Source organism: Marmota flaviventris, chromosome 3, assembly GCF_047511675.1.
Source record: "Marmota flaviventris isolate mMarFla1 chromosome 3, mMarFla1.hap1, whole genome shotgun sequence".
NCBI lineage: Eukaryota > Metazoa > Chordata > Mammalia > Rodentia > Sciuridae > Marmota > Marmota flaviventris.
The window spans coordinates 5,328,565-5,352,764 of record NC_092500.1 but is presented as its reverse complement, the minus strand read 5'-3'; the positions used below and the strand labels follow the sequence as shown (position 1 = coordinate 5,352,764).

The window sequence follows — 24,200 nt, the reverse complement described above, 5'->3', positions numbered from 1 at the left end:
GAATAAATGAATAAAAGTCCACCAACAACTAAAAAAAATTAAATATGAAAGGAATTGATGTTTAACCCTGCCTTATTCTAGTAATGAGGGATGTTCGTATATGGAGAATATTTATGATGATAACTCAATCCAGAGGAAAAAATAGTTAAGCACATAGGGCCTTATGATCATGGAAAAAACTTAAATTTCCTATTTATTTCTGTGGCAAATAAAGATGGAATGGATAAAAGGCTTTGGAGAAGAATAAGATATATATTTACATGGGTATAAATTTTATAATAGAAGTGCTTATTTAACACACTGATTTCCTCTGTGATCCAGGCACATCACAGCCTTCCTGTACTTGGAAACCTTAGACAGCACTTCAGTACTATGCTTGGGGGCTACTTTGAACAGCAAATTCACCTCTCCCCCCCCCAAAAAAAAAAGCCCCATGTGAAAAACATAACACTACATTAAACATGAAAAGGACATGTGTTTGTAGTAGAGAGCCCAAAAGGCCCCACGTTCGGCAACATCCGGCCATTTGAATGTTTATGCTGCTCTGTGCGTGTCCACTAATGTCTACAAGTGAGCCAAGCCTGAGGCAAATTTGCAAATACAGAATCCACACATCATAAGGGCCAACAGAGTGCTTGCTTCCATCCCCCACAGGTCTCTTGTTCTGTGTTTTCTTGTTTCTGGGCCAGTGGCATGACCATCTCCTGCCCAATAGAGGGACAATAGCAAGGATTTACAGGGCACAGGGTCAGTCAGGTAGATCTTCCCCTGACATTTGCAGAGCTGAGAACAAGAGACTTAGGCTTAACCAACTGTCCCAGCTTGTCTAGGACTGAAAATTTTTCCTGATGCAGGACTTTCCAGGAAAGCCCCAGACAAATCAGGGTGAGTTGATCACCCTCCAAATAATGTGAAAAATACTGCAAAGTTTTATATATATATACATAACAAGCACACTAAATTCTATTCAAAGGTGGTGCCTACTTTAGGCTGGCTCTCCCTGTGATAAAGGCAAATGAGAAAGAGTCACAGGGATGTTAAGAACCCCAGTGGGCACCATCTGCGACTTTCTTCCGGACTCGAAAGAAAAGGAACTGGAAAGGTGGTCCCCTCTGCAGAGCGCTGGACGTGTTGGAGTTTTGGACCACTCCGGAGTTGGGCGCGCCCCGGCTCCGCCCCCGGCCGGGCTGGAGGGAGGGGCGGGCGTCCTGCCCGCCCATTGGGTCTGCCGCGGGCTCATTTGCATGGTCCGAGGGGGCAGGACTGGAGGATGACGTCACGCAGGGAATGCCTAGGGGGTTGCACCCGCTCCGGGCTGGGAGCGCCGGCAGGTGCAGAGTGGAGTGGCCGCGGCCTCCTCCCGACCCGCACCCAGATCCTGCCCCGCACTGTGCCCCGCCGCCGCCATGTACGACCCCGAGCGCGGCTGGAGCCTGTCCTTCGGGGGCAGCGGCTTCCTGGGCTTGTACTACGTTGGGGTGACCCGCTGCCTGAGCGAGCGCGCCCCGTATCTCCTCCACAACGCGCGCAAGATCTTCGGCTCCTCGGCCGGGGCGCTGCACGCCGCCACCTTCCTGTCCGGGATCCCGCTGGGTGCGTCCGGGGCGCCGCCCGCACTCCGCGCTGGGAGGGAGCGTCTGCTAGGCTCGGATGCCGGCATCCCCAGGGGCCCTCGGAGGAGCCGGGAAGGGTCACTGGACACTGCGAGTGCATCTTGTAGGTCCCCTACCCAGACCGATTGCCTCCTTCGCAGCGTCCTTTGGAGTATTGCAGTGTCGCTGGAGGTTGAGGGAGCTGTCACTGGACCCGGGAAGGGGGAGCACCCCAGAGAGGCTTTTCGGGCCAGCGCGGAGGTTCCAAGAGACGTCCGCACCTTCGCACATGAGGCCCTGTGTGGCGCCCGGGCTTGAAGGGAGCTCCCCGCCCTGGGACTGAGAGTGAAGTATTTCGGAGGAGAGGGAGGGACCTGGGGTGTGGGTGAGGCTGGTCCCTGAGGTCTGAGTGGCCTAGGGGCTGATTGGCCCTGGATGTGACCGAGTACAGATTTTGACTCCCAAGGTGGGCGTGGATTGGAGGGACTGGAGACATCCGGACCTCTGCCCAGCTCTCAGGGGCAACCTTTGGGTGGACTCCGAGGCAGACCAGCTGGTTTGGAGTCCTGATCACCCCAGGGGCAGAGGGTGGAATAGGAAAGTTGTGAACTCTCCCTCCTTCTCCAGTGTTTGGGACCCTTCCTGGAGGAGTTGGAATGGATTCTTGGATATTCCCCGTCCCATCCTCTTTCCAACCCCCCACCTCACCCCAGCTCACTGTCACTGTCAATGAAATCCCAGACATTTGGATTTTGGCCTGCTGAAACATTTATCCACGTGGTTGCTGTGGGAAGGGAGGAGCTGGGTTTGTTTCTCCCCAGCCCAAACTGCTGGGACTTGGCATCCTTCCCAGGACCCACATGCCATCGCTCAGGGGTTTTGAGCCAATAGGCAGGGTGTGGGGCAAGTGGAAGCATGGAACTGATGGTACCCAAAAGTGCCCAGGACAATAATGCCCCTTATCAGTTTATCTGGGCTCTTTAACAATTTACTCTTTGGGGAGTGACTTGGCTCATTGGGGGAAGCCCATGCTGGTAAGCAAAGCTGTGCCATTGGGCAGGATTAGTGAGCAGACCCTGTGCTGACCGGGATTTGGGGATTAGAGAGAGGCTGCCCTGGCTGTCCACCTGCTGGCTGTCTCCCTTGTGAGGGAGAGGGGAGCAAAGGGCAGACAGTTTGGCCTCTAGGAGGATTAGACTGGCCATGTGACCATCTGCACACCTTGGGCTTTAGCAGTGATAAGAGCCAGCTCTTGTATTCTGGGGTGATCTCTGTGCCTCTGCTTGGACAGATGTTTGATTGGGACAAGGTTTGTTTGATTAATTGTTCATTGGCACTGGGGATTGAACCCAGGGATACTCTACCACTGAGCTTCATCCCTAGCCCTATTTATTTATTTATTTATTTATTTTTATTTTGGGACAGGGTCTCCCTAAACTGTCCAGCCAGGCCTCCAACTTGTGATCATCCTGCCGTAACCTCCTGTGTAGCTAGAATTACATGCATGTGCCACCATACCCGGCTTTGGACGAAGTTTAAATGCACTGACCCAGGGGGCCTGAATGATACTAACTCCTTTACAGAGGGGGTTCCTAAGTAGGCAGAGGATAGCACAGCCTGGGGCTATGGCTGCCAGGGCACATGGAGGCGCAGGGGCCATCAAGTTCTGCAAAGTGGATCTCAGTTTTTGTCAGGAGCTACTCCCTGGGGACTCTGTTTCCTGTTCTAATCCCCTGTCCTACAGGAGGAAGCTGCTGAGAAGCTTTTCCCAGACCTGTCGCTTGGCACAGGTCCTCAGAGCGTCTGAGTGGAGGCTGGGTTTGGCAGGAGAGAGAGACAGACTGCCAGCAGTGTGCGAATTCACGGCGCTGGCCAGGTCAGGAGAGGGGGTGGGTTGTGAGTCTGTGAGTTGAGGTCAGGGTTGGATCAGAACAGGCTGCCTGTCCTTGGGCAGCCCTGAATTTATGGCTGGCCAGGTCTGAGGCTGGATGAGATGGTCCTTGTACAGAACTGGGGGGGCCAGACCAGATAGAGCATGACCGTGCTCTACATCCGCATACGGTTTCTGGCTTTAGAAACTTAAGGTTGAGACTAATTATTCATTAGTGGTCTCTTCTGAGTGGAACATCTTGCCGATCATATTTTACCTAATCTCTGTCTCTAAAAGTTGGATAGATTTTGTCCTACATGGGGAAGGTGGTGTGACATTTGGGCAGGTGGTAAAGCACCTTGCTGAGGTCACTCCACTAGCAAGACCTGGAAGCGGGATTCCAACTTGTGTGTAAGGCTACATTCTTTCTCCTGCTTCCTCCAAAGTGGAGATCATCTGCGCGGAGGCTGAGATGCTGCTGTGTTCTGGCTCGGGCTTTGTGGGCATTGCGTTGGGGTGCTGTCAGACCCACAGGCTGCTGCAAGGGGGAGGCTTTTCCTGTGGCTGAAGCAGTACTGTCCAGTAGAAATGCACCATAAACCCCGTGAACCGTTTCATGTTTCCTGGTGGCCATGTTGACCAAAGTCAAAGACTCAGAGAAATGTCACTGAGTCCACTAAGCTCAACATATTATCATTTTCACATCTAGTCAGTATAAATCAATAAATCAATTCCTACTAAGCCTTTGAAATCCAGAGTATATTTTACGGGTCTTGATTCGGACTAGCCACGTTCAAGGGCTGAGTGGCCACATGGGGCTACCGTATGTGTAGGGTTGCAGCTTCTTTGTGAATGGTTTCTGAGTGGCAGACAGTCCTCTGGTCTTGACAAAAAGTCCCTATCTCCAGGGTGGTAATCTTTTTCTATGCATTTGTCTCCTGTCCCCAGACCGGGTCCTGCAGATCGTCTTGGACTTCATCTGGAAGGCCAGGAGACGGAATCTTGGTGTCCTGCACCCGTCCTTCAACATAGGCAAGTGCCTCCGAGATGGCCTGCAGGAGCACCTCCCAGACAACGTCCACCAGCTCATCTCGGGCAAGATCAGCATATCGCTCACCAGGGTGTCTGATGGGAAGAACGTGCTGGTGTCTGACTTCCAGTCCAAAGCTGAAGTGGTGGACGTGAGTGCTTTGCTTATCTGGGTGTCCTCACGTGAGAAAGCAACACCCAGGGCTGTTGTGGGCCCTGCACAGGGCGACATACATTCTGTGCACACTGGGTGATTTGGTCTGCCCTGGCCGCATGGCCACACCGTCTAGGAACCTCTCCTGGCTCTGTTCCAGAGCTCCGCTGGCTCTCTGCAGATTTTATAATGAGGAGGGCTTCTCAGGCCAAGCCCCCCAAGGTGGGAGTGGCTTCTTTGTCTCCACTCTCAGGGTCTAGCATAGACTAGATAATTTGCAATGAGACATTTGCTGATGTCTTTCCTAAGAGTTCCTTGAGGGAATGGCAGGGCGGTACAAGGGCACCCCCTGGCACGTACAGTCAGCACCCTGGCAGGCAAGTTCCTTCCGTTTCACTTTGCTTCTGGAAGCTTTATCTAAACAACCAGCACCTGCCAGTTCCTTCACGTATCCATCCTTGTCCCCCACTCTCCCCTGACCAGTGTGGCCTCCATCTCACGCTGCAGCCCCAGGGTCTCCTGGAAGCTTGTCAGAACTACAGAATCTCGGGCCCTACCTGTGACCTGCTGCGGAATTACCTGGGGGCACAGAGCTGTGGTCCCACCAGCTTCCTGGGGACTCTCATGTGCATCAGCATTTGGGAAGCACTGTTCTAGCCACCCAGTCCACTACTGTGTCCCACCAGTGATGACCCAGTGTGGCTGTCCTGGAGGTCAAGCCCGGGAGGGTAAAGTGGGCAGCGTGGTTGAGAAGTGAGCCTTGGAGCATGTGATGGCCAATTGTTCATCCCCCGTGTAGTAAGGCACCTACTCTGTGCAGAGAGCATTCAAGCTTGGCGCCATGTTTGGAGAAGGCTGGAGAGGCCGGGCTCTCACTCTTGTCTCTGCAGGCCCTGCTCTGTTCCTCCTTCATCCCCTTCTACTGTGGCCTGATCCCTCCTGCCTTCCGAGGAGTGGTAAGTGTGTGTGGGCGGCAGAGAGGGCTGCAACCTGGAGACCTCCTTTGAAATGCTCACTGCTCCCGGTGCCCCCGGACCGCGTCACCATGCGGGTCCCCGTGCCTCTCAGTCTTGCAGACAGAATCCTTAGCAGCACCAGCTTCCAGGCTGCTGGGCAGCAAAACCTCCTCCATGTGTAATTAATGACCTTGCTGTGGGTAAGGTACACTGCAGGCTCACCTAACCCGCTCGTGAGCAGCGCAGGTAGGTTCCCACTGGCCTAGTTAAGGCGTCAGAGGCTTAAGAATCTACTACTCCTAGGGTAGAGCTTTGTTCTCCCGAGAAGGCAGAACTGTCGCGTTTTCTAGCAGCAGCAACAAAAATCTGTACGTCTGGTCTGACACCCGTCTCTGCTCTGTTGTGTTTGCTCTTTTGTGAAGCACAGGAGAAAGTTGGGGCTGTGGAATGCTCCCTTTTAGGGTCATTTTTAAACTCATGAGGAAGTAGCAGAATGATAAGACCCTGCCAGCCCCTCAGGCAGAGTGAGCTGGAGGTGGTGGTGGATCAACCCTCCTGAGGCGGGAGGTGCATGGCCACTGCGTCAGGGCTCTGCTGTCCCCCACCACAGGCTTGTCTCCATTCACTGCAAGGCAACTCTTGTCCCCACAGGTCAGTACCCAGGACAGGTGTCCACAGGGTCACTTGGGGACCTGGCCATTGAGTGACCAAAGCACATTTTGGATTCTGATGTTGGCCCCTTGTCCTGTTAGTGGCTTCAATATGTATCTCATCTTCTCAGAACTAAGCAGGGGGCCCCTGGGGCGCTGTGGTGGTGACCCCAGATTCCCCAGTGCCCATTTCTGGCTTTTCCCCCTGGCAGGAAAAGCAGCCCAGAGCCCCCTTGGTGCATGCTTCCAGGTGGTGCCCCAGAGCCCTGCTCATCCCCCCACCTCAGGAGTTCCGTGCCAGACACATGTCCATCCTGATCTGCAGATGAAATAACTGAAGCCCCGGCTACAGTGTGGTCACTCCAGGCTCTGTGTGGCAGACACCTGGAATCAAGTTCTCACTCTCCCTCAGCATAGCTGTGACACTTTGGACGTATTTCCGAACCGCTCTGAGACTGACATTGCAAAACGGGGTTCTTCACGCGGCATCAGGGTAGATGGAGAAGAGCTTGAGGTCAATAGTGCAGGTCCAGCTTAGACCAGAGCCTGCCAGGGGTGTGGCCAAGGTGGGCTATTTTATCATCATTGTCATCGTTCTCCTGCCCCGGGCCAGAGGCCGCACCTAGAGATTGTCCTGTCACTAGATCAGCTGGACACAGTGACCACCCAGTCAGCATGCTCAGGGGAGTCCTGCCAGAAACAGGGACAGACCTTCCTGAGAGTCAGCCAGAGCATTGCCCTGGCAGAGCGCTAAGCACCTGGAGAGGTTCCACATAGCAGAGGAATGTCCTTGAAGGAAAGATGGTCGCCCCTCGCAGCCTTCACCAAAGGTTCACATGCTAGGTCCATGCCCCTTCATGCCCACGAGGCTCCCGATGCCCGGTTCCATCTGCCACTAAAGCTGTGCAGCTGCACTGGGTGTGGGGCTGCTCAGTAGTACTGTACTCAAGGATGGAAGGAAGGAGGGACAGAGGGAAGGAAAGAGGGAAGGAAGGAAGGAGGGAAGGAAGGGGGAGGGAAGAAGGAGGGAAGGAAGGAAGGAGGGAAGGAAAGAGGGAGGGAAGGAGGGAAGGAAGGAAGGAGGGATGGAGGGAAGGAGGGAGGAAGGAGGGAGGGAAGGAGGGAGGAAGGAGGGAGGGAAAGAAGGCCGGGCAAACATATCTACAGTTGTGAACAAGTTGCAGGCTCACATCGGGTCAGTTTTGGACTCGAGGTGACAGTGTCCTGCTGGCCAAGGTGTGACCAGCACTTCGATGCTTCGCTGGACCTGTTTTGGGCTGAGCTCTGCTCCCAGGGCTGGCTGGGAAGTCTTCTCTCTGTGGGCCCCGGTGGCTCTGCTGTGGTGGCTGTGACTGGGGATCATCCCAGACACTGATGCAGCTGTTCAAATGGTTGGAAAACCTCCCTATCTGTCTTAGCTATGGGCAATAAGGGTTTATGTCACACTGTGTCCCCAGTGCACAGAGCATCTCTAGTTTATGTGGCCCCTTTGTGTGTGTTCTTTGGAAACACCTGTGGGGATCCCTCCAGCCTTGGCCAGCACAACAGGGTCTGGACCCCACCCTCCGCCCGCCTCGTTGCCAGGTGCCATCAAGCAGTACACACACCCTGTACGACAGTATATAGCCACCCCGAGAACCAGTGTAGAGCCTGGCCTTCCTACAAGGACCACAGAGGCGCCCAGTGAGCATGGTCAAGAGTGGCTCTCGAAGCCCGTCTCCTGCTCTGTCCACCTGCAGTGGCTCCCAGAACCCCCCTCCCCCAGTATCCTGAAGACACAGTAAAGGTAGCCGGAGCTGCAGACGGCTTCAGTCCCTTTCTCCTTCCTTAAAAGCGTTACATAGATGGCGGATTCAGTGACAACCTACCCCTTGCGGATGTCAAGACCACCATCACTGTGTGCCCCTTCTACGGGGAATTTGACATCTGCCCTAAAATCAAGTCCACAAACTTCCTTCACGTGAACATCACCAACTTCAGCTTCCACCTCAGCATGAGGAACTTCTACCTCCTGTCCAGATCGCTTTTCCCCCCAGACTTCAAGGTGAGTGGTGCTCGGGTGCTGGTCTTCTCTACGATGGGGCGGCCGGCACCCTGGCAGAGCGAGAAGTGTGAAATAGACAGTAAGAAATAAGACAAAGCCAAGACTGGATTTGAAAGTGGGCTCCTGACGGGTCTTTCAGCCCTGATGGGAACCGGAACTGAGCAATTTTGAAAGGCCCAATTCTTTATTTAGGGGAAGTACATCAAAGTCAGGGGTAAGGTTTCAGTGTGGGAGGGGTCCTGCTCAGGTGCCTGTTTCTCAGTGTGGCAGGGGCTCTTTGGCCCTCCGGTTGGGAGCTAAGACGGCACCAGCGGGATCTGGGCTTTCTTGAACGGGGGAGCTTCACCAGGCGTTCCCAGAGAAGCAGCTTCTCTGTCTTAATGGCTTGAACAAACCCATAATTCCTGTGGCCTACGACATCTTTCCCCTTCTTTTTAAATTCAAATGATGGTCAGTTACTTGGGGTTCTTGGATCTTGGACCTGAGGATACGGCAACCTATTAGCACGACACAAAAAAGAATTAGTAGCACACATATCATCCCAACGATGAACCAGGTAGAGTGTTTCACATGTTTCCAGGGTTAAAGCCGTTTAATTTATGAAGTATTGTTCAGCTGGACACGCAGGGTCTGTGAGCCCGATCTTGTTTTTCTGCATACCATGGTGTGACCATGTGTCTCCACAGGTTCAAGCTATTATCATGGCTATGCCAAATGCCCCTCAGATGATTTTTAACCTTTCCCCCATCCCATTGGGAAGTGTGATATTTGGCTGTAGAAACACAGACACACTTAGAGTCAGCCTGGCATTTAAGCTTTTGTTCAAATTTGAGGGTAGAAAGCTGCTTACTGATATTTATGACAGTAGCTTTCAAAACACTGAATTTAGTCTCAATCTTTTCATCAATATTCACCTCATTGTATGGGCTTTGGAATTGTTTGGAGCCAAATTATTAAGAAAACGAGCTTTAGTTGGATTACATTTCTTAAAGTTACATGACATTTATCACCTTTTCTCCCTATTCTTACATTTCAGTAATTAAAGCATAAGGAGATTGAGCACAGGCGTGCTGGCCTGAGCAGGGACCCTCCCTGTGCTTCCTGTCCATAAGGTTAGGGGAGCTGCTCCTCTGCTTTAGTGGCTCAAACAAACCCATAGTTTATACACGGCCTCCAACACTTCTCTGCCTCCCTGATGGGATCATCCATCTCTCAAGCAAACAAGAACAGCTCCAGGAAAAGCTGCTTGTCTCAGGAGTCTGGTGATGGCCACCCTGACCATGGGCATCCCCAGGTCACATGGACATCCACATGGACAGAGCCGAGTGCTCCAAGTAGTGGGGGCTGTGGCTCAGGCATTAGGATTTCTTTTCCTTCTTTTTGCTCCGCTGGGTGGAACCCAGGGCCTTGCACGCACTGGGCGGTGGCCCTCTGCCAACACGCAGCCCGGGATTTTTAAAATATTTTTTTTTACCACCTGCAGTGGCTTAGCCTGTGCCCAGATACCACCCTGGTTCTGACCTAGTCCCCCCAGGTGAGCAAGTGTGCCCTCTCCTGGTGGAGGTCTTGGAATCCTTGCACATTCACACAGTAAGGAAGGGTGTAGGGTGTGTGCACCAACAGTGGTGTCCCCAGAAGGAGCCACCTGGTACCACCTGTGCTCACCAGCGCTCACCCGCACCCGGGCTCCATGGGCAGGAGGCTGTGCAGCTAGATGGACTCTCATGTCCTGTTGTCCCAGCGACAGCTAGGACGGACCCTGAAATTTGTTGGTGGAGGCTTGTCCTACAGCCAGCAGAGCCCAGAGACACAGCACCTGACAGCAAGGTCTCTGTGGAGAGGTGACATTCAAGCCAAGCCAGCAGGAAGTGGTCTCTTGGGAGCACCAAGCCCTGTATCTGGGCACAGGCTAAGCAGCTCAGCCTGGAGGGTTCTGGGGGGATGTCGGTTTGGCTTTGAGATGATGTTTGAATAAGCGGTGCTCAGTACCCCCCACACTTGCTGGCTTCCTTGCAGGTGATGAGAGAGATATGCCTTCGGGGGTATTTGGACGCCTACAGGTTCTTGGAAGAGAATGGTACGTGTGGGCAGGGCTGAGGTGTGTCCTGTATACTGCTTCCTGGGAGCAGCCCGGGTCCTCAAGGTGCTTGACGCCGGCCTTTCTTGCTCAACCCACTCATCGGCCCTGAGAGACAGGCGGTCCTTGCCCCATCTCTCAGATGGGGACACTGAGGCTCAGAGAGGGGTGGCATGAGCACACAGCCCTCAAAGGCAGGTGGAGCTGGGCTTTGCCTGGAGGTCCTGACCCAGGTTTCTCCTTCTCCAGGTCCAGGAGGCCCTGACCCCAAGGCACTCCTACCCAGGTCCAGGAGATCTGACCCCAGGGCGCTCCCCTCCAGGTCCAGGAGATCTGACCCCAGGGCTCTCCCCTCCAGGTCCAGGAGGTCCTGCTCCAGGCGCTCCCCCCCCCTGGGGTCCTGTGCTGTCAGGGTGCCTCACTCCTCTTGGCTTGGTGCTCGTGACCCCCAGCTGACCAGTGGCTGAGGTGAAACAGGGTTTCTGGGACAGGCCCCAGATGAAGCATTCAGAACTGGCCCCAAGCCAGGTGTGGGTCACGTCCACTGCACTAGTGGGCTCTCCTTCCCAGGCAAGTGCCCTCTTCTAAGTTGTCCCAGTTCACCTGGGCAGAGGGTGACAGTCCCCACTGCCGTGTTGTAGTCTGCCACTGCAGAAATGGTGGTCCTGTAAGGTAGATTGCCTGGTGGCTTTGTGGCCATCTCAGCCTGTGGGTAGCAGGATGTTCACATGGTGATGCCCAGAATGTGTCCTTGTTGTTAAGCCACACGTGTCTGTATTAGGGTGGAACCCATATTACACGGTTCAGAACCCTTTGTCTTTAATGCTAAGAGTCAGTTGAGGGTTGGGGGTTTGGATTATCCTTCAGCTGAGGCCAAGGGGACAATATGAGGACCTCGGTGTATTTATCTACGCAGAAGGTCAGTGCTGGGCTATGTGCTTGGGACAGTGCTGTGAGCAAATGTGGCCTCTGCTGGGCTCAGGGAGAAGTGAGCAGATGGCCATGTGCTGTTGGGAGCCCTGGCTCCAGGGTCACGCAGGAGGGATCTGCAAGTAGGGCTGCCAGAGGCTGTGGCCCCCCGAGACCTCCTCTGAACAGGAGAGCTGGGTCTCAGAGGCTGCAGTGGGCCTGAGGCCTGCAGGCTGGGCTGCCAGGGGCAGGCGAGGGAGAAGGACCTGGAAATGACCGACGAGAGAGTCGGGAAGAGGATGAAGTCCTGGCTCAGCTTCCACTCTGGGGCAGGGGAGATGGGGTCTGCTTGCTGCTCGGGGCCCTTAGGAGGGCCCGGTTTGGCTGGAAGCCGGGAGCGTGTTCTAGGGCCCCAATTCCTTGGTGCAGACTTCAGAGTGGGGCATGCGCGTGATAGAGGTGTCCCTGTGCGCACACCTTGACAAGTGGCACCTTGGGCCTTCTGACCTGACCGGGAGCCCAAGGACACTGCCACTGCCTGTGACCTGCCCAGCCCAGCACATGAGTCCTCTAAGAGCAGAGGCCACTCATTGGGGTCAGTGGCCAAGTCCAGGCCCAGGGAAGGGCATGCACAGGGGCATGATACTACCTTGCCTGCTGCTATCTTTCAGAGCCGACCCTGGCTCTGCCATGCATTAGCTGTGTGACTTTGGACAAATCCCTTGACCTCTCTGCTTCTGATTCCTTGGCAGGAAGATGGAGTCAGGAAAGCGGTGGGCTGCCCTGGAGCCTGACGGGCAGGGTCCAGCTCAAAGCCTGACCGTGCAGGCTCCACCCACGGGATTGTGATTAGAAATGAGCTATAATCCTTGTCTTTCAACCTTGAGAATCCAGGTGTAAAGAGGGGGTTGGCAAGCCACCAAGGCAGGAGCCAGTCACATCTGTCCACTCGAAAGCTTCTTCCTCCCTGGCACCTAGCTGATCCTGGGCCGGCGGTCCACGCTGGCCCCCTGGTAGCGCTGTGCTGGGTGGTCCCTGCTGCCCACCTCCTCTCGGGCCTTCTCTGCCCTCCTAGGCATCTGTGACTGGCCCCAGCTGTGCCCGAGTTTGTCCTCAGAAGAGGAAGAGCCAGAGGCCATCTTGCCCTGCTGGGAGGACCAGAGGCAGCAGCTGTCCCTGACCCTGGGGCTGGCCGAGGGGGAGGAGCTGCTGGAGCGCCTCAGCACCCTGCCCTGGGACGAGCACATCCTGGACACCTTGTCACCCAGGCTGGCCGCAGGTGCGGGTTCGTTTGGGGCGGTCGGAAGGTGAACACGAGAGAGCAAAAGAGCTTCTCTCCCGTGTTGTGGGGGCTACAGGGCAGAGTGACGGGGACAGGCCGGTGAGTGACACCAGCGCCCAGCTGCATGCAGAGCCTCCTTTCCTCCCACGGGGTCACGACCAGGAGGAAGATGGACCCCAGCTGAGCCCGGTCCTGGTTGCCGGGCCCTCGGCTCAGCTTCCCGAGTGTCCCCCGGCCCAGCTGGGCTGGTGTTTGTGGAGCCGGGGCCAGGTCCCTGGGACTGGGCACAGTCCTTCAGAATGCAGTTCAGGTCCCTGCTCCCTGCCTGTCCCCCGTCCCTGGTCCCTTTCTCCAGATCCCCTCCTGGTTTCCCTCAAGTTAGACCTCTGTGTCATGGGTGCTGAATGGACAGTGCTGGGGTCTGAGGGGTTTTGTCCCTCGAATCACAGGTTGAAGTCCTCTCCCCTCCCCAGGTTGTGGCATGAGGGGTGGGGGCTTGGGGGTGAACAGGTCAGTGGGCAGGGTCCTCGCAAGCGGATGAGTGCTCCTATGAAGGAGGTCTGAGTGGGCCTCCACCCCTCCCCACGGGAGGACACGGAGGTGCCCCCTGGGCAGGAGGGCCCTGGCCACACACCCAGACACCAGGACTCTGCAGGAGCCCTGGACGTGGGCCTCCCGGCCTCTGAACTGTGAGGACTAAAGGTGGACGTATGAGCCGTCTGTCCCACAGCAGTTGTGGCGGCAGCCTGAGCGGGCCGGTCAGGTGGAGGAGGCCACAGGCCAGCTTCTGAGGCTGCATTTGGGGCCACCCAGAGCAGATGCAGTTCCTGGGCTTCACGTCACTGGTGTCCTTGGAGCCGGAGACCCAGCTGCCTTGGCGACTCCAGACCCCCCTGTTGATTCAATCTTTTGTCACCTGCCACGGGGATGCCTGCCCCCTACCACCTCCACAAGGGCTGCTCTCCCCATTGATCTTCCGTGGCTCCCGCTCTGAAGGAGCCACCTGGCAGAGCTCGCCCCACGGCCAGCCTGACGCTCCTGGGCTCCAGGCTGAGGGTACTGCCGACCCGAGCTCCGCCTGGGTGAGTGGCCGCCTCTTCTCTTGGTGAAGACAGATCTCTCCTTGTCTCCCCCAGGGCTGGCGGAAGCCATGAGGGACAGGCGTGGCTACCTGAGCAGGCTGTCCAGCCTCCTGCCTGTGCGGGTCATGTCCTACGTCATGCTGCCCTGCACGCTGCCCGTGGAGTCGGCCATCGCCCTCCTGCACAGGTGAGCTTCCCGGCTGCCTTGCGTCTCCTGCGAGGGCTCCGTGGGAGGGTTAAATGAGGTGACAGGTGAAGGCCCCGGCCCAGCCTGGCTCACAGTCTGCATGCGGTGCCCAGAGTTGCCCAGCTGGCCCGGGGGCCGGGGCAAGTCACCGCCAACTCTGCAGCTGGCTGCGGCCTCTCGTGGCATCAGGCTCAGCAGCTTGTGACCTCATGGGGAAACTGAGGCCTGGAGACGCTGGGTCACAGCTGAGGTCTCAGAGCTGGCTGGTGGACCTGGCGGGGCCTAGCGTTGTATCTTGCCCTTAGGCCTATTCATTTATTTAGTGGTGCTCAAGAAATGAACCCTCACACATGCTAGGCAAGTGCTGGATCACTGAGCTGTACCCCTGCACCCCTGTCCCTTTAAATCACGTGAAGATACTAGAAAGCAGGGAATCTCATCTTCTGTTTGTTAAAGTGGTTCAGAGTCAGCAATTAGATCAGAGCGAGATGTTCCTGGAACTTATTGATTGGTGCCCTCTGAAACGGGTTAGAGCTGGCAGCAGCTTGGCTGTGTAATCACACTGAGTTCAAATCCCAGCTGACCCTCTTACCACAGCTGTGTGACCCTGGAAAACTGAATTTGCCTCTCTGTGCTTCCCATCTAGAAAATGGGGATGGTAAGAGATCACCTTGTCCAGAAGGTGGTCAGAAGACTCAATGAGGGACTAAGTGTGAGGTGCTGATCACACAGGAGCATCCAGTTAGTGATGCTCTTGATTCTATTTTTAGATCCAGGTTGAGTATCTCTTACTCAAAATGCTTGGGACTAAATGAATATTTCAGATTTGGGAATTTTTTTATTTTGGAATATTTGCATAGACTTTCCCAGTTGAGCATCCCTAATTCAAAAATCAAAAATCCAAATTGCTATTCAGCTGAGCTCAGTGGTATACACCTATATACCCAGCTCCCAACTTAGGGAGACTCAGTGGGTTCAGGTTGGGTGTGTTTCACCTGTGATAATAACGAGAGCAACCATTAGATGGGGCGGAGGATGTAGCTCAATGGTAGAGAGCTTACCTAGCATGCATGAGGCCCTGTAAGGAAATAAAATCAGACAAAAGACATCCCAGCCCTTTTATTTCTTCATTTTAAATTTTGAGACAGGGTCTTGCTAAGTTGCCTAGGTTGGCCTTGAACTTGTGACCTCCGGCCTCCACCTTCTGAGTGGCTAGTATTACAGAGGTGGGCTGCCTTGCTGGGCTTGGATTGTCCTCCTACCCCTCCTGGTCTGCAATGTCCCGAAGCCATGTCTGGGACACTCACTGTCCCATGCTCAGTCAAAGCCGCCTGTCTCTCCCTCCAGCTCTGGGAAGTGACCTCTTGCTCCCCAGCAAGCCTTTCTCCTCCATTCCTTTTCCCCTCTTCATTTGGCTTCCTGTCTACTGACTCCTTCTCTTTCCCATGTTTTTCATCTTTGTCTGTTAGTCTCTGACCTGGAATTTCCTCAGATCTTCTCTTCCAGTCCTGTTCTGTAGTTTTGAGCTCAACAAGCATATTTAGTGTCTAAGTGCTCACGTGTCTGTTTTCCTGAATGTTCTGTTCCTGATTTTTAAAATGATCTTAAACCTTTACTTAGTTTTACGTATTATATCCTTTGTTCATTTTGAGATCACGATAATCTTTACAACAAAATTCTTTCTTTTGAACACGACTCTAAATGAGCTGAGTCTAGACTATTTTGGAGCCACTCCAACAGGGAGTAAGGTGGGAGGCAGGGCCTTATCTCAGGCAGATAACACGATAGGACATTACATATGACACATGGATCAAAGGCTAAGAGAGCTGTTAACTTTTTGGTAGAAAAGGTTTCAGAATGCTTCCGTGTTTTACGTCACCTTTAAACAGATCAGGCTCTCCTTTTTACCTTCCAAAAAAACATTTGAATTCCAATTTCAGTGTGAAGAGTAACACAAAATTGCATATAACTTATTGACAGCAGGTTACTTTATCCAGCTACAAAACATCAAAGGAGGGCTGGGGTTGTGGCTCAGCAGTAGAGCGCTGGCCTAGCACGTGCGGGGTGCTGGTTTGATCCTCAGCACCACCTAAATAGAAAATAAAGGTATTGTGTCCAACTACAACTAAAAAAAAAAAAAAAAAAAAAGGACATGAATAAACACCAACCAAATTTGTTATTTCCATACAAATCCAAGACTACTGCCTCAGAAGACTTGCGTTTGGAGAACACCCTGTTCTTGTTTTATGGGTGTAATATTCTCTTGGAATATTTGCTGTCCTCTGAATTGTCCCTCTCTCTCTCTTCCTGGACCAGTTCTTCTGTTTGTCTCCTCTTTCTCTCTCATACCTTTGTCCTGGGCATTGTCTGGGAATCCGCTGCTCCAGTGTAGACACCACGTCTGCGCGGCTGGGTTCAGGCACTGTGCTGAGACTGTGTGGCTCCCCTCGGGGTCTCCTCCTGGGAGGGGTGTGCTTGTCGCCCGGCAGAGCTCCTGGGCAGTGACTGACGCCAGGGCTCCCTGTCTTCCTACTGCATCCTGTTTTCTTGGGCCGAGGCTCGGCTCAGTGCTCACCTTCTTCCTGGCCAGCTAGCCCGCAGGTCCTCCAGCCATCTTCTGAAGTCCAGTCCCTCCCTCCCTGCCACTGCCCTCCAGAATCGACCACCCCGACCCTCACGGCCCTTGTCCTGGGTTGTGGTCTGTGTTTGGGTGTCTATCACAGCCCTGGGGGGTCCTCTTTGTGTCTGTGGGGCCCCCCATGGGCACCCCTGGTGCTGCCTCCCGTGGAGCCCCGGGGACCCTGGACAGCCGAGGCTTTTCCTTTTCATCTCCACAAAGTCCCCCGACTCTCCAGGACCCAAAGTGGCCTGGCTTTGCTTTAGATTTTAGGTAGGCCTGTCTTTGCCACCTAATCCCGAATCCACCTCTGGGACGCGTCAGCAGCCTGCCTGGCCCGAGGGGGCCATTGAGGAGAAACTGCTTTGGGTTGCTTTCATTCTGGCTTCACACCTTAAGGCTGAGCAGTTCTGTGTGTCACGCGTGTGCACACCTGTGTGTGTGTGTGTGTGTGTGGTCTTGGCTTCGTTCCTACAGGCTGCTGATCTGGCTTCCCAATATCCCAGATGACATCCAGTGGCTGCAGTGGGCCACCTCCCAGGTGTGTGCCCGCATGATGACGTGCCTGCTCCCCTCTTCCAGGTAAGTGGCTTGGCTGGGGCTTGGGGGCCAGATGGCCTTCCAGAAATGCCGATTAGATGCCAGATTGGTAGCAAGGAGCTCACCCTGGGTGTGGGGCCGTGTCCCGTGGGATGCCCTGAGTCCAGCAGCAGTCCCCGTGCCCAGGCCCGCCTGCTCTGCCTTCTCACCGGGTGAGTCCATTGGAGCCCAGTGTTGATGGTGAGCAGAGAGCCCGATAAAGCAGAGGAGGGCACCTGGGTGGAGGGGACAGGGAGAAGGTCGGGGCAGCGGGCGGCACTGGGTGGTGTAGGGAAGGCGCTCTGGGGGCCTCAGGGCAGAGAGGGGTGCAGCAGGGAGAGGAGGACTGAGAGCTGAGGAGGGGCAGGGCAGCAGGGCCTCTTGAGGGCAGAGCCTACTGAGGCAGAGACCCTGTCCTCCCACTTCCCCAGCCAGTCTCGGGGGGTGGAGCCCAGAAGACTGGGGAGGTCTCGCTTCCAGGATCCTGCAAACTGACCCGGAGCCAAAGGACCTTGTGCCAGGGGCCGGGCCTCATCCCGAGATCAGGGGCCTTGGATCCCCCCGCTCAGGGGGCGCTTCCTGGGCCCTCTCTGCTCTCCATGAGACTGAGCACTTGGCATAGGGCTTGGCCGCAGGGGACACTCTGCAGCCATCATGGTTGTCAGCAGCAGACATGGCAGAACTGAGAAGCAGGACCCTCAGTTCTTGGAAGGTGACCCTGGGCTGTGAGGATAGCCCATGGGCCGGGCTGGCAGCAGACTTCCCAAAGAGAGGGCTGTGGCCACGGCCAGGGGAGGCCTGGGGAGGCCCGGGCACAACAGTCGGTGTGAGTGGCAGGATTCCCACTGCTCCTGGGGACAAGGGAGTGTCATTTTGGGCAGGGCCCTGCTCTGTGGTGCTAGGTGGTGGCGGTAGAGCACCCTGGCAGGTGAGCAGGTGTGTAGGAACCAGTGGCCCATCTGGGACTGGGGAGGGAGGGTGGCGGGTGCCAGCGGGAGGTGTCCAGGTAGCTCAGGGACCATGGACTTGGAGGAGCTGGCTGGTGACCGCAGCCCTGCACTGAGGCAGGAGGAAGTTGTCTGTGGGCCGGGCTACCGCGGTGTGCAGGTGTGTGGGCAGCGTCGAGCATGCTGCTGGAGCCCGGGAAGGATGGCCAAGTCAGCCCTCCTCACTCTTTTCAGATTCCAAAGACCAGCGAGTGGCCAGCCTGTGCCCTCACACCCTGCAGGATGCAGCTCTGCTGACCTGTAGGCGACCCAGCCGCCCACCTCGTGGACAGGCCAGGAGGGGCCGCCTGCAGCGCCTGGTGCTCGATCCTCACCGCCAGCCTGGCCTCCGGCCTGACATCATGGCGTGGGCGGGTGGGGGTCGCTCTGCCTTCCTTACTTTCCTGGGAAAGGAGTTTCTGAGACTCCTGAGGGGGCATCTAGGAACCTTCCCCAGGTGCCAGGACTTCTCTCCTTTGGACAGTCGCCCCGAGCTGCTGATTAGTGACCTGTGCCTGTGACCTCAGCATCCTGGCCTCTGCTCAGTGGTAGTTCATGGGATCAGAGGCAGTGGCTTTGGTGTGATGGAAGCCAGCAAGCTACTTGGGTACAGGGGCCATCCAGCCCCTGAGGAGACCTACCTTAAGTGTCAAGTGGCTCCATTGATTGGGGGATGGTCCCAGGAAGTCCAGCGCAGGAGCCATGGCAGGATGGCTCACATCTGCTGGTGGCTGGACAGTGCCCAGAGTGGCCAAGGTTCCTAAGGTGGCCAGAGTTTAGACAGGGGCTGGGCTGGGCCATCTTGTGCGATCTTGGAAGGAAGAGAGCCACAGAATCCCACAGACACATGCAGGAAGCAGTCAGTGCCGCCTGGGCTGGGCAACTGTCCCCCGAGGCCCCGCAGGGGCGCCTGCCTTCCATGTCTCCCTACAGAAGGACTGGCCAGGTCCTCAGCAGACACAGCCAAGCCCCAGCAGTGCCCGACAGTGGCCAACACACTTGCACATGATGGGTGTCTACACTGGGTCTGTGATCCTTATGAGGAGCTGTGTCAAGGCTGAGGGGATCACGTGGGACTTGTTTCCTTTCTGCTTTTGAAAAGTTCCCAATTTCCTTTCAGTTATATCAATTATCTTACTTAAATTTCAAGAAAATACGGCTAAATATTAAGATTGGTGCCGTCCAGGTGGTGGCTGGTGGGTGTTAGCTGTAGTTTGCTGAATGTTTTACATACTTGAAATTCTGTCTTTTCTACTTGGCAAAAAGTTTTTTCCAACTTCCTTACAATGAGCACATATTGTATCATTTTAAAAAAGTGTATTAGGCCGAGGAAGCGACGAGGTCAATCAAACTTGAGAGACGGCGAGGCTTCCCCTCCCCGTGCCTTTCGTGCTGCCTGTCCTGCCCGGAAGTTCCTCAGCAGCTCAGGGGCAGGTCCCTCGTTCTTCCCACCCTCTCAGGTCCACCCTGGGGAACAATCACAGTAGCACACTTAATGTCAGGGAGCGAGTCTTGATTTGGTAAAGAGATGGCAAAACTGGGTGCAGAGTATGAGCCCAATTTTGCTCAAAAAGAGATGCGTGTGGGCGTGGACGTGTGCTTCGTGAGGACGGCGGGCAGACACGGTGTCTCCGCCCCGTCGTGCTGTTACTCAGGAGGGCATTTGACTCGTTGGCTATTATGCGTTTTCCACATTTCCACGGTGAACATGTATTTCCTTCAGCGTCACAAAATGATTCCTATTAAATGTGATTTTTAAATGTGCTCCCTGTCCCTGTCTATCTGCAGGCCTCCTTTCCCCTCCCACGGCCAGGTCCCTTTACAGCCACTGTCCCCGCAGGCTCACACGCTGACACCCCAGGCTGCCCTGCCCTGCCTGGCCGGCTGGCCTCCACACTGCCCTGTGCCCTTCCCCCAGCCCTGTGGCCAGCCCTGCCAGGCTGCTCGCCCCCCTGGAGCCCCCAGGGGGTCCTAGCACTGGGCCCCTCCTGAGCAGAGAAGCTTTGCTGGGTGTGATGGCCACTCCTCTAAGGCCCCGCTTACCCCCAGGAACCCCCGTCTCTGGCTCTGATGGGGGTCAGGCCCACCCAAGTCCCCTGAGCCAGGAACTGGGGACCATGGCAGGGCCCCCTTGCCCCACTCCAGCTGGTCCCACCCTCAGAGCCCTGCTGCCCCGGTCAGGCTGGGCCCTTTCCACCTGGCCTGCCGTAGCAGCTTCCCCCTGGGGTCCTGTGGCACTGTGAGCCTCGACCCATCTGCCCTGCATGTTGCTGTCCATAGGCCTGGACCTGCGGCCAGCACCCTGCAGCTGCCTTCCTGTGCAGCCTCCAGCCTCTTGCCTCCTCGTGCAGTCCTGCCAGCAGCTCAGAGCCTCTCTGCCTCCTACTTCCTACTGCGGGCCTCTGCCTTGAGGGCTGCTCTCCCCATGCTCTTCCGTCTTCCTGACTCACTTTCAGTCCTCAGGTGTCATGTGGGAAGGGGACAACAAGGGCGCAGGGCCCTGGGGAGCCCTCACCAGGCCGTGTCCTAATAGGCAGGTGACTCCAGTAGCAAGAGCCAGCCTGCCTCCAGTCCCCAGGTCAGTGAGACCTGGGGTCGGATTTCATGAGGAGAACCACCTGGTCACTAAGCTGCATCTCTACAGTGGACAGGCCAGCATTTGGTTAATAAATCATCCGGAAGGGGGTCCCCTGGCTTGTAGCTGCCACTGGAGAGTCAGTCAGGATGGGCTGGTTATACTGCATTAACAAAAAGCCCCAGAGGTCTCCTTACAAGACATGGCTTCCTGACTTGGCTGTGTTTCAAGTTGTCCTCACTCCCAGACCTGCCTGAGCCTACCCACCATCTGAGGACCGCTGATTGACACGCGGGGTGAAAGGCAGTGGTCTCGAAGGTTTCCGCCGGGGGGAGGTTTCCCTATTCCCTCTGTTCCCCATGTATTGACCAGATGAGTCAAGTGGATGGGGACGGGGAAATGCCATTCTATCCTTGCACAAGGTAACCTCAACAACCTCAACTACGACAACAAAACAACAAACCCGAACAGTCTTCAGACCCAGGAAACACAGGCGACAGCGGGCACTGGCACTGCAGGCCTTCCACAGCCTGGATGTTGCTACATGTTCTGACCGCGAGGTCCCAGCAGCTTGGGGTAAGGCAGGGACTTCGGGCTCCTCACCTGCCCTCTGCTATCCTGCCACCGCCCTTCTCACAGTCTCTCCGATATCTGGCTCATGGCTCCTGTTGTACTGCAGAGTAACCTTGTGGGTGGCCCCAAGAATAGCTATGAGAGGCACATGCAAGAAAAGGCAGGAGAAAGAGAATCCCACTCCTCCAGTGCCTGCAGGGGCCCGCCCAGCTTGCGCTCTCCAAACCCTCCACCTTGCACCTTAGAATCCACTTTCATCCCACTTGAAAGATGAGAAACGGGCAGAATGAACTTCAAATGCGTGTCCAGCTCCTGTGGCTTGTGCGTAAGATGCGTCCCGTCTCCCAGATTGTCTTCACTCCCAACATGGGCTTTTGAGTGGACTGGGATCGGCAGGACACCAAAGCCTCCCTCTGATGGCAGGAGCAGGTCTCCCGTGCCCTGGAACCTGGCCCACTGGCACTGAGCCCACAGCACTGGGTGGCCTCCAGAGCTGGGGCTTATGAACCTGGTTATGACCCGACCTGGAGCCCTGCGGATGTGGCCTAGCGGAGGAGGGCTTGCCAGGCACGCCTGAGGTGTTGGGTTCAATCCCCAGCAGAAAGGAGAGAGGGAGAGGCAAAAAGAGGGCGGGAGGGAGGAACAGGGAAGGAGGCAGCCCTGCGGGGAGAGGTGCGCCAGGGGCCCAGAGAGCGCGGGTGGAGATCCGGTGTTCACACAGATGCCTGGGGGGTGCAGCCTGTCATGTGTACTGCTCCCCACTCTACTCCTATAAAAATCGTCTGAAGAGGGTTATCCAGGGAGGGGGGTCATCTGTGCCATCATCTACTTTAGCCCTCTGCCCAGTCCCTGCAGCATGTGGGCATCACTCAAAGGTGGTTAACAGCTTGGGGGCTGTTTTAGGGTCAGATGGGTCATATCAGACTTGCAAGCCGTGGGACTGAAGGCAAGTTATGTGCTGTCCTGAGCTTCAGTTGCATCCTTTCCTAAAACTGCCCACCTTACTGTGATGGTTAAGTGACGCCATTCTTGCTGAGCCTGGTGGTTACAGGGATGGCTCATTTTCCCCTCAAAGCAATCCTACGAAGTAAATGTTGTGACCAGCCTCATTGTACAAAAGAGGAGATTCACCCAGAGAGGTACAGATCTTGCCCAAGGACACACAGCTTGGCAATGGTAGAATTATAACCTGATGGCAGTGGGACTGTCCATGAAGCCTGCTCTCAGAACTGCTAAACAGGAGCTGTGTGGTGTCCATTGAGACCCTGGCACGTGGAGATCCAACATGTTTTTCTTCTTTTTTTTTCTTGGTACCGGGAATTGAACTCAGGGGCATTTAACCACTGAGCCACATCCCCAGCCCTATTTTGTATTTTATTTAGAGACAGGGTCTCACTGAGTTGCCTAGCACCTCTCCTTTGCTGAGGCTGGCTCTGAACTCCTGATCCTCCTGTCTCAGCCTCCCAAGCCACTGGGATTACAAGCCAATATAGGTTTAAAAGCCTGCAAATGCCCAGGATCTATGATTTTCTAAATCTAAATTTAAATCAGTTTAGAATTAATCTGAAATCTAAACAGGTTTTTTAGATATTTTGTAGAACTGGCAGAGACCTTAGCAATCTCACTGCCTTTGGCAACTACTGGTGGACAGAGAGGGAACCGATTTTTTTTTTTTTTTTTAATGAGAGGTTTTCCAACCTAGAGGGCCAAAGAACAAACTGGCCCACTTCTTCAAAATCCACACATCCAGTTTCTACTTTCTGGAGATTCTGTGTCAGTAAGTCCTGAGGCCCAGGAATGTCATGTTTCTTTTCTTTTGTTCCTTCCTTCCTTCCTTCCTTCCACCCCCAGCCCTGGTCTGCCATGGTCTCCAGGACACAATGAGAGAAACCTTGCTGGGGACACTGGTGATGGAGGAGGGCTGGGGCAGGGTGTGACTCTGGGGCAGTGTGCGTGGGTGTGGACCAGGCTTGGAAGGCGGTGGGCACTCCTGGCTGTATGGCTAAGGGGCATCTGGGGCAGAAGGAACAGTGTGAGCAAAAGCACGGGCTTGGACAGGGGTGCAGAGGGATGTGCCCCCTCCACTTCCCTCCAATATAATGAGGATGGTGCAGATTGTTTACTGAGCCAAGCTCTGCTTTCAGCACCAAGACTGAAAAGGGGGACTGGTATGCGGGTGATGGGATCACAAGACACTCCTGTCCTCCCTCCTGGGTCCCCTCTCAGCTTTGGAGAGGGGTAACTTATGCTTGGAGCTGAGGCTGAGCGCTGCCTCTGTCTGCCCTGCTCTGGGGTAGAAGGGCAGTAACCCAGTCAATATCTACGAGTCTCTGCATGGTACGTGGCCCTGTGCTAGGAGCCGGGTTCAGTGAAAATCAGACAGAACTTCATGGAGCTGATGGTGTAGCTGGGAGGATAAATAAATGGACAGGTGAACCTGCAAGGGGTGCAGTGAGGGAAGGGCTGGGGTCTGGCTGGCACTGGGATGTGTCTCCTTCCAGGCAAGAAGGGAAATGTGGGTGCGAACATCCAGGCATGCCGAGGCCTGCAGAGCTGCTATTTAAATGGAAAGGGTGTCAGGGTCTTTGGAAAGGAGAAAGGAAAAGAAGAAAAGGAAGGGATTCTGCTGTTACCGAGGGAGTGTGGCCCGTCCTTACCGACGATTCCTCTTTTCTCGTTCTCTACCTGTCTTGGTCCTTTCATTGCTTTTATCAGAACGTATGGTTTTTGTCAAACACACATACTTTTTTTTTTTTTTTTTCAAGCGGGGTCTGTTTCCATAACAGAAGTCCCAGTCTTCTTGTCACCGCTGTGACGGTCTCTGTCCAAACACCTGGGCGGTCCGGCTCGATCCCTCTTACCGACTGCGGGGCGGAGCTGAAGGACGAGGGCCAGTTACGCTGGGCTCCCCAGGAGCCACGCCTTGGCCCAGGAGTGCATATTTCCTCCCTCATCCCAAGCCCTTCGGATCCAACCCTGCGAAGCAGATAGTGGCCACCTGCGCGCTGACCAGGGCGACACTGGCCCTGGGATTCCAG

General features: G+C 55.2%; 1 protein-coding gene across 1 annotated transcript; it reads left to right on the top strand.

Moving 5' to 3' along the window:
- Window positions 1-1,336: 1,336 nt before the first annotated feature.
- On the top strand, window positions 1,337-17,035 carry Pnpla3 (patatin like domain 3, 1-acylglycerol-3-phosphate O-acyltransferase). The gene is made up of 8 exons (XM_027954551.2): window positions 1,337-1,593; window positions 4,411-4,643; window positions 5,536-5,601; window positions 8,086-8,295; window positions 10,312-10,372; window positions 12,357-12,560; window positions 13,700-13,832; window positions 16,927-17,035. Exons 1-8 carry the CDS (start codon window positions 1,407-1,409, stop codon window positions 17,033-17,035), a joined length of 1,203 nt encoding a protein of 400 aa, XP_027810352.1. The 5' UTR covers window positions 1,337-1,406.
- The last annotated feature ends 7,165 nt before the right edge of the window (window positions 17,036-24,200 follow it).